At 34.1% G+C, this 13,198-nt stretch overlaps 2 protein-coding genes across 2 annotated transcripts; both read right to left on the bottom strand.

Annotated features, from left to right (window-relative positions):
• Window positions 1–499: 499 nt before the first annotated feature.
• LOC108205736 (uncharacterized) lies at window positions 500–6,492 on the bottom strand. Its single transcript, XM_064087991.1, has 8 exons — window positions 5,740–6,492; window positions 3,715–3,870; window positions 3,411–3,509; window positions 3,209–3,310; window positions 2,983–3,100; window positions 1,972–2,108; window positions 1,485–1,841; window positions 500–968 (listed from the first exon to the last, which is right to left on the bottom strand). Exons 1-8 carry the CDS (start codon window positions 6,274–6,276, stop codon window positions 720–722), a joined length of 1,755 nt encoding a protein of 584 aa, XP_063944061.1. The 5' UTR covers window positions 6,277–6,492; the 3' UTR covers window positions 500–719.
• A 723-nt stretch (window positions 6,493–7,215) lies between these two features.
• Window positions 7,216–10,733, bottom strand: LOC108209998 (large ribosomal subunit protein uL18). Its single transcript, XM_017381227.2, has 9 exons — window positions 10,596–10,733; window positions 10,145–10,214; window positions 9,960–10,051; window positions 9,625–9,751; window positions 9,154–9,233; window positions 8,942–9,058; window positions 8,348–8,482; window positions 8,081–8,250; window positions 7,216–7,592 (listed from the first exon to the last, which is right to left on the bottom strand). Exons 1-9 carry the CDS (start codon window positions 10,596–10,598, stop codon window positions 7,481–7,483), a joined length of 906 nt encoding a protein of 301 aa, XP_017236716.1. The 5' UTR covers window positions 10,599–10,733; the 3' UTR covers window positions 7,216–7,480.
• Window positions 10,734–13,198: the final 2,465 nt, after the last annotated feature.

Below are 13,198 nucleotides of genomic sequence, written 5' to 3'. Positions count from 1 at the left end.
TTTTGAAATCTAAATAGATATATCTAAATTTTCATAATAAACATAAATTTTTAGAAATCTCAATCCAATACATCACTGATTTTTGTTTGCTCTGCTTCGAATTAGCAGCAAGAAAATATGATTTCTACTTCTCAACAACATATGCGAGCTAAGTCCCGTTGATAATTTTAAAAAATTTGACGCAGACACGATAAAAGTGAATATTTGTTAAAATCAAAAATAAGAATGTGACTCTCCGCCCAAAAATTCTAAAGATTACAAGAATATTAAAATTTGAGTTTCCTGATGCAAGTTTAGAATCTGATATGAAAGTGAAAAGTTGGCAACACTTATAGCTTTAAATTTCATATAAGAAGCGAAAATAAGTAAGAAAGAAAGGGATATGACAAAAAAAAAAAAAAAAGTAAGAAAGAAAGGGAAGGTTAGGGGAGTGTTATCAGGTTTATTGAGTAATTCAAAGCTCAAATGTTTATATTCGGATTTATTTACTCTTTCGAAATAATTAAAATGACGCCTTGTAGATTGTATGTTTGTTCTTCATGTCAATTCAAGACGGAGAACATTTACAGCAATAACTTCAGATACTTTTCTAAACATGCTGTTTGTTACTAAAAATGGTCAACCACTGCTGTCAAGATAACTCTGATATGCAAATTTACTCTTAACATATTTGTGCAAAAGTTCATTGTTTTAATAAACAATTATGATCTTTTCTAAAATTAAAACCTAAGGTGATTGCCACATAGCAACAGACAACCTGAACTTATTCTGTCACGTTGTCTCCATCTCTCAAACAATACTTCTTCATTTCTTTGAAGCTCAAGATATCCCTCCATGTCGAACCTTGATTGCTGCAGAGACTCGACTTCTTTGGAATTGCTTTGCCCGTCTTTTCTGCTGCCTATTGAATGGCTGACAAGTCCTGGGCTACAACTCTCCTGTCTGCTGATGGAATGACAATCTGAGTCCTATAAATAATGAGAGGTTATTACTATAAAAGGTTATGAAAAAAATTACCAAGGTAAATGCAATAACATAATCATAAACATATCCTAAAAGGAAACTGAGTTGTTGACATGATAAAAAAGCCAAGAATTTCCTTTAAAAAAAATGAGTCAAGTATACAAGCATATACGAAATTACTTATTTGACTAGGGATCAATTGATACCTAATTCAGCTGTAAGAAAATGGTTTAGCAACGAGAAAGATCAAGGATAATACAACAAAAGCAATTATTCTTGCAATTTTATATACACAATTTTGAATCAGTGCTTCTTACCTTCAACATACAACCAATTCATGTATATATCTGTAATTATAGGTGTATACAATGCATTTCTATAAGAGCATGCAGGCTTCACTTCAACATTACTCGACAAAGTTGCAAGGTAAATTATTCAAGTAAATATTTAAACAAATTTGCTACAATGGTTTATACAATTTAAAAAATATATATAGTTCAGGTCCAAAAAGAGAAGAAAACCTGAGTTGCATCCCATAATTTAGTCTTTGGAGTCGCAGGAAGCTCAGTCTTACTCTTGGTTGGAAGAAGAGAACCATCATTACAAGTTTCCCACTGCAACCATGGCAAATTAACACCATCCATAGCAACAGGTGGAGAATTATATCCTGCTCGACCTTGATTGCCTTCTATTTTCTCCATATTATATGGTGCATACTCTCTTTGCTTACTCATCCCACCCAAACTTGAACTTGCATCACTTCTTTCTCCATCAATTGAAGAAATATCCGTGTCTTCAACATTTGATATGAAATCCTCAAAATACTTCTCTGCTTCTTCACTCAACCGCTTAGACATCCTGTTTTTGTCATTGCTTCTCTAGAGAATCGTGAAACCATAAAGTTAATAGACCACTCGTTGTGCAATTAGATTAACAAACAGAAACTACATGTATTAACATATCAGCAATAAACCTTATATTTAACTGAGATTTGCATCTAAATCTAACCTTCCTTGTTCGCAATGGTTTTTGTTCAATAATATTGTTCCTCGGCTGAGGAAGCAATTCCTTTACTATCTTTGAAAGCTCCTTTCCTCTCTGTTCTTCCAACAACACCTCAGCAAGCAGATCTTGTTTTCGCTTCTCTGACTGTGCAATAAAGAAAAAAAAATTATATAATCACACGTACACAGGTCTGCATTTAACATCTTTTTCTACATCGAAATTGTATATGTGAAAACTGTACTACTTGTAGTAGTTACTAGTGTTGCATTGTATAAGAGCATCTCCAACGATGTTTGCTAAAATGATTTGAAATACTGATTATGTAAAATTTACTGAAATTGTAATGTTTTGTACTCAGATGGGACTGGCTTTATATTAAAAATAGTATGTTATTATTTTAACTTGTTATAAATAGAATATATTGTTTTAACATGGTGATAGATGATGCGGAATCTTCCTACAGGTCTCTAGAGGTTCGGCGAATATAGCTAACATCACGAGGTTGACTAAATATTTATACAAGGATAATGCCCCATTGGAGTGGGGAAAATTATACATATTCTCTATAATTTGTATTTATGGTATTTTTATCCATTTTTAGCCAATGGTTTTAGTGGGTTGACAATCTCCAATGAATTATCCTTTCTTAGCAATAAACTATAATGCTAAGAAGAAACTGTTCCCGGCTTTTAGAAAAAAGCAAGCACTTAAGTAGGATTTCTTAGATACTTATGAGTACCTACATCTGAAAGAAGATGGTCCAACTTTTTATATACATTAATGTTTGTATGAGATACTTCTACCTATATATTGTTTATTAAATTTGGTAATTAAGTGTGTCCTTCAAAGCTTGGTTTAAAAGAAAAAAAACAAATAATCAAACTTTGGTGTGATGGTTTCTCAACTCTATACTCCTATCAATTACAAAGCCTAAAGCTCATTGAGAGTTATCTCTAAGCTGATGACATTATGATTTAAAATTAAGAATCATGCTATGTTGTATTATAGAGATACTTGCCTGTTCCAGTTTTGACGCATAACTTCTCGTGATTGCAGAAACTGCCTGAAGATCGGCTTCACTTGACTTCAAGCTATCAGCACCTCCCAATGTTGAGCTTCCTTTCACCATTACCTACACAAGATGAAGTCATATAGTTTTCAACAAATAGATGAGCCAAAAGTTTAGAACCCAAAAAAATTCAATAACTAATATGTAAGATCGAGCTATAATACAACCAACCTCCTCAAGCTCTGTCCTAATTTCCTCAACAGCATGTCTCAGCTCTTTCCTCATTGCCTGATACAATTCCCCGTGCACGTCTTCACCAATAGGGTGCTCTGCCTGAGGTATAATTCCAAATTATAAAGAAAACATGATAACAAATAAACCTGTACAGACTCGATAGAAATTGTAGCTGCCATATATTAATTAATGAACATACCTTTTTTTGTGCATAAACTGCACGAATAGTTTTTTCAACCTCATTTTTACCAGAACGGGCATCCTTTACTTCATCGTCAGTCAAAGAAGAAGAATGGCTCTGAATAACAGAATAAAATACATCATACAGTATTCGTTCTGAAAAAGAATAGAATCAAATTTTAATTCGTTTAGTGTCAGTAGGATATAGCTTATCACTTGCTCATGATATATTCATATAATCTATCATGATTTCACATTGAATGTCATTATCACTGTGATAGATAATTTGTCAGGATACCTCAAGATATATATAGAACTCTTACCGAGTACCCATCATGTGACCTCAACAGATCTGTTTGGCTATATGACCTTACCAATTGTCGATCAGTTGTCTGTTTCCTTGGATCAGAAAGTCTACCATTTCCGATATGTTTTGTATTAGCATAGTTGCTAGATCTCTGAGACTGAGGTATATCAATCTGTTGGTCAGAAAAGAAAAGGCTAATCAATCTAACAGGGCAATGGAGATGAGGTTCAGTCAATTATCGGCAAAATCTATCAGACCTCAATGCCATATATGGAAATAACAAACGGAAGCCAGAATTTACCATGAAGAACTGATGTTGGCACTAACACTGTAATATATAAACATCTAAAAAAATGTTAATTATTAAGAATCTCATTCATGGCACTCCAATATATCATGTGGGTGAACAGTTGAAAAACAGTTCACAGGTGGTTGCAAAATAATGTTAAAGGTATGCACCAGTGAATAAATAGAATTCATCATCGATAAAATAATGGGGAGAGCATATTGCTACCAAAATATGGGAAAGCTGACATGCAGCCATGCTGATTATTACTTTGACTAGTCACTTACTAGTCAGCTACAACAATACAGGACGAAGTCTATATTTGTCATCAACCCCTCGCAGATATATAATCTTCAGAAGCTAAGTTCCTAGATCTCTATGTCCACAATGACCAACTCCTCGTCTGCTGATTCAAAACTCTTGATAACACCTTCGTAATAGAATAAGAATAAACATGTGAAATCTGCCAAGGAGATCCACAACAATTTCGTGTCTGTTCCACAGATGGGTTTGTGATAGGTGACGAAGTATTTAAAAAGGCAACTATGAATTTAACCTGTAATCTTTGGGGGAATTTAAATTCCTATTTGCAGGCAAAATCCGCAAATTATAGGAAACCCAAAATCAAGAATGTTTGTATCGCAATGACAATGTGTCCATAATTATGTACATAATTGTATTAACAATGTATATATAGTGGATATGTAATAATTAAACACTCTACTGGACATGTTATATTAGATAAAAATATGGAAACTTGAGATGATAGAAAAAGATGAACAAGCATAAACTAGAGAGAAAGGATGGACCTCTAATCCTCTATTCTTGCTTCCTATTAAATACGTGAATTTGAAATTGAAAAGCACATCAATCTATTCTGATATTAAATGTACATGCATACTATCTTAACTTTATAAAATTAAACTCAAAACCCCCACCCTACTGCCACCACCACAATAAGGATACACTCGTTAATTGCTATGTCACTGCCACATGTAAATAGACCAGTCAGTTGCCACATCTGATCTGAAGATGAACCTTTCCAATTTAAAGGCATGCACCTTTAAATAAGTCTTTGACCACTTTAAGACAGTTTTTTCAACCAAAATACTATCAAGTTATTCCCAAAAAGCACCCATTTCTTATACGACATCTTCAGTACACTTACCCAAAACAACAAAACTTAAGCTCATAAAACTAAAAACAGAAACACAATAAACGAAGGCATTTGTTTCGGTAACTACACACGGATATAAAATTTCCAAACTACAACATATAAGATGACATATATATATATATATAAAGTGCGGTTTTTCTAGTGTGTGCCCATGGGCACACACTAAGCACCAAATTTTATAAATTTGGTGGATTTTGATTGGCTCATACTTCTTTATAATGGTGGACCCCCCTGCAAATTCACCAACCACACCAATCAAAATCCACCAAAATTATAGATTTTGGTGCTTACCAAAATTATAGATTTTGGTGCTTAGTGTGTGCCCATGGGCACACACTAGACAAACCCTATAAAGTGTAACAAATCTAAACTTCATACAAACTACACAATTCTATCACTAATTTGACAGTTCCATAAAAAAATATTTCGACAAATGTAAGAGTTAACAATGTAAGTATTTACTACCAATTACTAATTCACATTCAAGTACCAATCCACATTCACATTTCCAATTGCAATGTCGAATACAGTTCAAGAAACCATAGTTGATTTGAATTATAATGAATTCGAATCCTCACCTCAGAACCACTAATCCGACTCTGCGCCACGGAAACAGACCTCCTCCTTCTCGAATTCACATCACTCAGACTATCACGAGCCACCGAAACCGATCTCCTCCTCCTCAAATTAGCTTCATAAGAATCATGACCATTATAAACTCCGCTCTTTCCATCACTACCTCTCCCACCCTGCCTACTCACCGACCTCCCTCGTCTCTGTGCCGCCGAAGCTCCATCACTCCCCTGCCCAATCCCCGAGCTCCGGCGAGACGCGCGGCGAGTTTCAGCCTCCGGCTCATCATTCTCAAGGTCCTGAAGAAAAATATCAACGGCGAGATCGTCGAGACTGACCTCCGGAAACCCTGAGCCTCTAATTGTGTTGACGAATTTGCCCCTCGGCGCCGGAGCTTGACGGAAGTCAGAGTCAGGCAAGTGGTGCGAGAAGCGGCTTAGGCTTCGGGAACGGCGGTGAGGCTTGACGGAGGAGTCGTCGGAGCTTGACTTAGCTCCGATCGGCGTTCTCTTGGTAGTTGATTTGAAAGCAGATGTAGCCATTATTTATAGCATAGAGCTAGGGTTTACAAGTTGGGGTAATTTGAAAAGTAAATACTAGATGTGATTTTGAAAAAATGAGATCGAAATGAAATAATTGAAGATCAGGTGAGGTTGAGGAGTTCACGAGAATGAAGTGGTGAACAAATTTGAAAAACGCTTTTGATTATAGAAAGTTTGGCGGAGAGATCGAAATTCGGGGGAGTTTTAAAATATGGAATTAATGTGTTTGACCGGGCCGATTAGTCTTTAATTATTCAATCCCAACGCCAATACGTCGACTTAAATATTCAAAATTCAAAATTATTAAAAAAGATGGAATTTGAACTAAAAATAACACGCACCAAAATTTTCATTTTTTTAATTTAATAATGTGCTATTTGTCAATTTAACTTAAATAAAATACTACAGATGTTTGATTACCACAAGTCTTCGTTCTCAATAGGCATGACTTGATCAACATGCAAATATTATAAATAAATTTGTAATGACAAAGATATATTAAAAAAACTTAATACCCATTTAAAAAAATTTAATTATAATAAAACACAAAAAGTATGGATTATTTGACCGAAATGGCACCCTAAACTTGTGTATCTCGTACAAAAATTGTACTTTTAACTTTAACGTTATTACTTGTCTATATTGTAAAAAATTTGCACTTTCAGATTTTATGCTATTTACATGTAATACATATGACATTTCCCAATAATTGAATATTCGATAATGAATAAACAAATAATCTCATAACATAAATAACTTAAAAGATCCAACATAAACTTACAGATTTTTGACCTTGATAACTGACAATTTTCGAGTATGTCTATCATTAAAATCTACCCAGGCAAACCTCTTTGGATACACAAATCAAATTACATGAAAAAGGATTAATGATGTTTTGACAAAACTTAAAAGAATCCTTGAATAAAATCAACAAAGCAATGCAACAGAATGTCACGCTTAAGAACATATTAAACAGATACAGAATTAATTTATAAAACACAAACCAAAAAGAAACTAATTGTAGCAGCATACTAATTTTTTGCTTGTCTAGAATTGAAGATGAATTCATAACTCATCAAGGTCCAAAATCTTATAAAGTTGAAATTACTAATATGCAAAATTCAGGGAACTGAACACAACAAAATGGTACTGAACTACAGGTGTAACCGAAGAAAAGATATCGTTCAAACATTCAATGATTTATCTAGTCATCCTCTTCATCATCGTCATCAGCTCCAGCAGCATTATTAAGAGCATTCAAACGCTCAATCAACTTGTTCTTCCTTTCATCATAAGTGAGTTTCTTCAAGTTGTACCTGCACCATACATTCACGTGATTACTAACAGCAAATATCAAGTCAGATGCAGTAAAGCCCACTAAACAACTGCAGCTCTGCACTTGGGCTATAACTCTGTTCATGAACAGAATTAAAACGGAAAATACACTAACAAAAACAAATGGATGGACTAGGTCATAACTCAATAATAAACTGAACTGAAACCTGCAAAACTATAAAAACCAAAACCATGCCAATAAAAATAAAGGTACAGTCGCTCAAATATTAAACATAAACATGAACATTCAAATAATAACATATCAGAGTCCTAAGAATCACATCATAAACACGCTAATTATGATGCATCACAAAAATACAAAAGGGCAGAAATCACAGCACAGGCCACAGGGAAAGGAAGATAACAGGTAACCTGGTTTTTTCAAAGATCCTCTCTAGATAAATTATATAATAATATTAAAAAGTAACAATTATATATAACACTTTGAACTGCTTTTTAGCAAGCATACCTCTTGTGTTCCTTGGGTTGCGGTTTCTCAGACTTCTTAACTGTTGGATCTGCACGAATTGCTGCATGAACCTTCTTGTAAAGCTCCTCAATATTATCTGCATCAATTCCTTTCTTAGCATACAATGAAAAGTGAGTCTGATATTTCTCCGGCTCATCTTCAATCAGTGTCTGCAAGGAAAATAAAGAAAAATATTCACCAAAGATGAGATAAACAGTCCTTACAGTGAAAGTAAAATTTGAATAAAACAGAATGTATAAACCTCACCCTCATGTATGCGGCAACGTGACCACCATAGATATACTTGTGGTGAACCTCAGCATCAAGCTGTTTGGTATCTTTTGAGAAGCCAGCAAACCGTTTTTCACTGTGGGGAATGTCAAGGCCACCATCCAAAGCCCCCTACAATTAATTGAACAATTGCTTATAAACATGCACAGCAAAACACAATTTACATGTTAAACCAAAACAGTAATACTTGTACAACTACGGACACTATTTAACTGAGAGTTAAGTTGAACATAATATTATATTTCAGAACAAGTGGGCTAAAATCACGAACTCATACACATCATGATCCCATTTGAATGATTTTAATACACAACATAACTTGTGAGAGCAACAAGAAAAATAATTGTACTTCAGCAGTACTTCCAGAAATTGAGCAAAGTGCCAATATTCAAACAAGAATAATGGTAAACAGATATATCTTGTATCAAGTACTGTAATATTATTGCAAAAAAATCTAACCAAGAATGATAAAAAAAAAAAATTATAGCTAGAGTTGCATTTAAGCTTGAAAATTCTTAAGGTTAATATTTTTGAAACAGCATATATAAAGCATTATGTACAGTTACATACCTTAAGAGCACCAAAGACACGATTCCCTGTAGTAGTCCTCAAAAGACCAACATCAAGCAGAGCTCGGAAGGGTCTTCGGCTTTCTGCAGGTTCAACTGAATAATCCTCTCCAGTTGCCTGAAAGATAGATTTATAAGGAATGCAGATTTCCTCATTTACAAAGCAGCAGCAGTAAATAATCTTCAGACACTAATAATGAGTAACTTCGTTACCTCAACATTGCCTTCATACTCCTCATCCATTTCAAGCTTTTTTAGAACACGACGGGCTAAGAGAAGTCCAGTGCAATAAGCTGATAGATAGTTTAATGGAATGTTAACCACATGGAGTACAGCATGTAAAAAGTTGCATATAAGCTTGTCAACTGTATATCATTTATAATGCAGACAAGTCTTCTACAAGCACCAAATGTATAACTACTGCACCTTGTTACTAAGTGTCTATCTATTGATTTCTGTAATTCCTATGTGTAAAACTGTAAATTGGCACTGATGTCGAATAAGTTCTCAACCTGTACTAGTTCTGCTGTGACTCATTACTGCACGTGAAACTCTCTACCTCTACTGTACGACACACTCAGATACTTTCACAACCTTAAACGAGCTTTCTAGTGTGTATTTACCATGTGCAAAAGATTACATCAAGGGCGATGAATATAAAGTATGATGAACTTGTCTTTATACCTGCAGCATAGTTTGTAAGGCCTACTTCAAGCCCATATCGAGGAAGCTCATGTGAATATGCAGATGCAAGTACCATATCCCCAGCAATGCTAGCAGAGATGATTTGTGCAGTGATATCCTTGTTTGTCTAGACACTAAATTAAGGCTTAACTTGTACAATGAAACAAATTCTGCTAATATTTCAAGATTGCAAATGCAAAACAATTGGATAGTTTTAACAATATCAATATATGAAAACTTGATCATTCAATTAAACGAGCAGAATATATAATTGAAACTTACGAACAAGAATTGAACACAGAGCTACAGATTCATATAAACAGTCTTGAGGATACAAATCGGACAACAAAGCGGTACTTGGGAGTGTTGTACTTGTTCTTGTCCTGATTAATCAAGCGAATCCTGGCACGGTAATCAGTTTTTCCCTCTACACAAATACCAACCAACCATCAGTAAAAACATTTCAATAATATACCGAAATCGATAAACCAAGACATATGAAATAAAACATCTGGATTACCTCTCCTTCTCTTGAACTTAACCTGAAACCTCTTGAAGTAAGCCCTGGGCTTGTTAGCCTTCACAAACACCTGAATGACAGACCAATAACAATATAAGCATACATCAGTCCATTGAAAACCATTACTACATATTAACGAAAACTCTGAAATTGAATTACAGGCATTTTCGACAAATGTAAAAATCAAAACACGAAAAGGTTCACGCAGCTATTATCTCACCATAAGTACACAAGACCAATACACACAACAACAATCACGTACAATTACATAACACAACTGTAATATAACAATTGAGAAATTACATAACACAACTATAATATAACAATTAAGATCATATATGATTGAAAAATGCACATATTTCAGATCGATTGAATAAAGATATGCTAGACACAAATAAATACAAATGATGAGAAATTAGAAATGAGAGACAGAGAGGAAAAGAAATTTCACCATTGTTGAGTTGCGAGAGGTTAGGGTTGGAGTCTCGAGTGGAGTGGCGCTGCTGCGAAACTAGGGTTTAGGATGATGTATATGAGAGTGAATATATACGCGGGCGTGATAAAGTGGGTGACCCAAAGGCCCAAACTCGGACTAGTTTCAGACTTTCAGGTAAGATATATATGAAACCGGAATTCTAGGCCCAATGCGCTTGTGAGTACATCAAAGATCAAATCAAATCAACCCACACAAATCTATACCTTCTTGAGCCGGGCCTCACTTAAGTATCAAATTGACAAATACTTTATTATTTAAAATAAATCATTATTATCATATTATTATAAGAAAATAATTATATTGATTAGAATTCTGTAATACAAAGATAGCATCACCTACAGTATTATATTGTCGATAATATAATTTATTTTTGAATCACAAACAATATAATTTACAAAAAAAGTCTGTATAATTCTCATCATGTTTCAAAATTAAATAACCAAATTTATAAAATAATTTGTAGGGTCTTTAATTTAATAGAATTATCTAGTTGTATTCTTGGGTGAAAGTCTTAAATATCCAATATTCACAGGAGTATGCCTGAACTATCCGCGCACGAAAATTGTGTCCAAAATAACTAAAGAGCTGCGCATTTCGACTTTCGAGTATGCGTGCAGGTACACACGCATTTTTAGTTTGCGTGTTCTGTCATGTTTATGGTTTTTAATGATAATTTCGTTGTACACGCATAAGACAGATGCGTGGATTCTCCTGAACACGCATGACAAATATGCCTATGTTGTGCTTCTATGCTCCTCAATATCCAGACATAACTTCAAAACTTATTTATTTGTATACATCTTATCTCAAAACTCAAAACACTAGAGATAGAATAAATAATGTTGATATAGATGTAAAACCATGTTAAAGAAGCCAGATGAAATCGATTGAAGGACAAAAAGAATTGTGTGGATAACTGTATGCCCGTGTGTATGTATATGTAAATGTCTTTGGATTAAGCTCAAGTCTCAAGACACAAAAGAGAGAAGTATCGTCTTTGTTCACTCTTCAACTACTAAGCAGTGTATACGCATTCTACGAGTGCGAGTTTGAGTAGGTAAAAAGGGCAATTGCACGAAAAATATGTATTTTGAACATATAGTCATTAGAAATTCGTTATTTAGGGCAATTTTTCTGTATTCTTTGTAGGTGTGGCGGTGATAGTTGTTTCAATAATATTTTGACAACTACAGTATAAATTCTCTAAGGCCCGTGATATTTATTTTGTTTGGCTTTTTTTGTGATTAAATTGATTAAATTTTAATCAGAAATTGCATATAAAATATAAACATATATGTAATAAACTCTATACCAATAGAAAGTACATTTTTTTGCTAAGTCATCGAAAGTACATTTTATCTGTCTTCATATATATATTTTCGAATCTTCTTAATTTTTCGATATTCCAATAAAATAGAATTTTTCTTATTAATAAATGGTATAAATATGTCCATTCAACTAGAGCATCATGTTTATAAAATCTTATAAAGTGATAAAGTAGATGTACGAAAAAAATGGGGGTAAATTAGGCGAGCCATTTTTATTACCCCAATCACCAATTACAATCGAAAACAAGTGCTAATATCTCAGTCAGTTTTGTGAGGTTTTAAATATTTTTATTGTTTATTTTTTATCGTAAGACTTTTACATCAATAATTATATCAAAAGGATCAGATTTTTTTTTCATACATGAAAATCTTTTCTCTAATAAAAAAAAGTCGAAATATCACCTTAAAATTAGGATAAAAAATATTGATTGTCCCAAAAAACACCGGGAAGAAAACGCTTGGAACTTTGGAAGTTTCAGAAGGCTAGACAATTTGAAGAGGAATGCCTAAATTAGCCGGGTTGGTATCAACAAGCCAACAACAATTTTTATTAGATGCTGGACTGATGGAGCAGATGGCATGATACAACCCATCCTGTTAGATCCACTAAAGTTAAGGACTGGAAGCCCAATTCATTTATCGGTCTTTCTAATGTGTGCCCAAGGGCACATAATAAGCACCAACTCTCATGAAAATGGCTTCATTTGATTGGTGGACTTGGTGTAAATGCAGAGGGGCCATTAACATTTATCATCTATCCACCAATCAAAAGTTAGTAATCTCATGGGAGTTAGTGACTATTGTGTGCCCATGGACACACCATAGAAAATTCGTTCATTTATTGCTCCTGGATGAGTTGGGCCAATTACAACTATCTAGATACACGCACACTGGCATCTGAATCCTAAACCACGAATTTAAATAAGCCAGCCCAAAGACAAATATTAGTCCAAGCGTCTATAAACGGTTACATAATCAAGCTACGAGCTACAGCAGGCTTATGTAATGTGGCCCAAAATTAGCTGGTAGCAATACCCATAGTAAACTCAATTATAGCATCCTTCCTAGTTCCTGTCAGGTAACAGATGCATGATAATATAAAAACATCAGGGCCATGGATTGATGATCAAGTGCAATGAATTTGTTTGATAAACATGGATACAATATACAAGAAAACAAATGCTATAGAGTACTATAAAGCAATCGAAGAGACTGGTCATGAGAAGTGGA

This window comes from Daucus carota, chromosome 2 (genome assembly GCF_001625215.2).
Source record: "Daucus carota subsp. sativus chromosome 2, DH1 v3.0, whole genome shotgun sequence".
Classification (NCBI taxonomy): Eukaryota; Viridiplantae; Streptophyta; class Magnoliopsida; order Apiales; family Apiaceae; genus Daucus; species Daucus carota.
The sequence above is the reverse complement of the archived record's forward strand: the minus strand, read 5'-3'. Positions and strand labels throughout refer to the sequence as shown.

What these genes read in the sequence shown, in the direction of transcription:
- LOC108205736 (XM_064087991.1), bottom strand. Translation starts at nt 6,276, where the DNA reads ATGGCTACATCTGCTTTCAAATCAACTACCAAGAGAACGCCGATCGGA. An exon ending in CAGTTTATGCACAAAAAAAG is followed by an intron (nt 3,311 to 3,410) that starts GTATGTTCATTA and finishes ATTATACCTCAG; the next exon opens with GCAGAGCACCCTATTGGTGA. An exon ending in TTAGGACAGAGCTTGAGGAG is followed by an intron (nt 3,101 to 3,208) that starts GTTGGTTGTATT and finishes CATCTTGTGTAG; the next exon opens with GTAATGGTGAAAGGAAGCTC.
- LOC108209998 (XM_017381227.2), bottom strand. An exon ending in TAAGTTCAAGAGAAGGAGAG is followed by an intron (nt 10,052 to 10,144) that starts GTAATCCAGATG and finishes GTATTTGTGTAG; the next exon opens with AGGGAAAAACTGATTACCGT. An exon ending in ACGTTGCCGCATACATGAGG is followed by an intron (nt 8,251 to 8,347) that starts GTGAGGTTTATA and finishes TTTTCCTTGCAG; the next exon opens with ACACTGATTGAAGATGAGCC.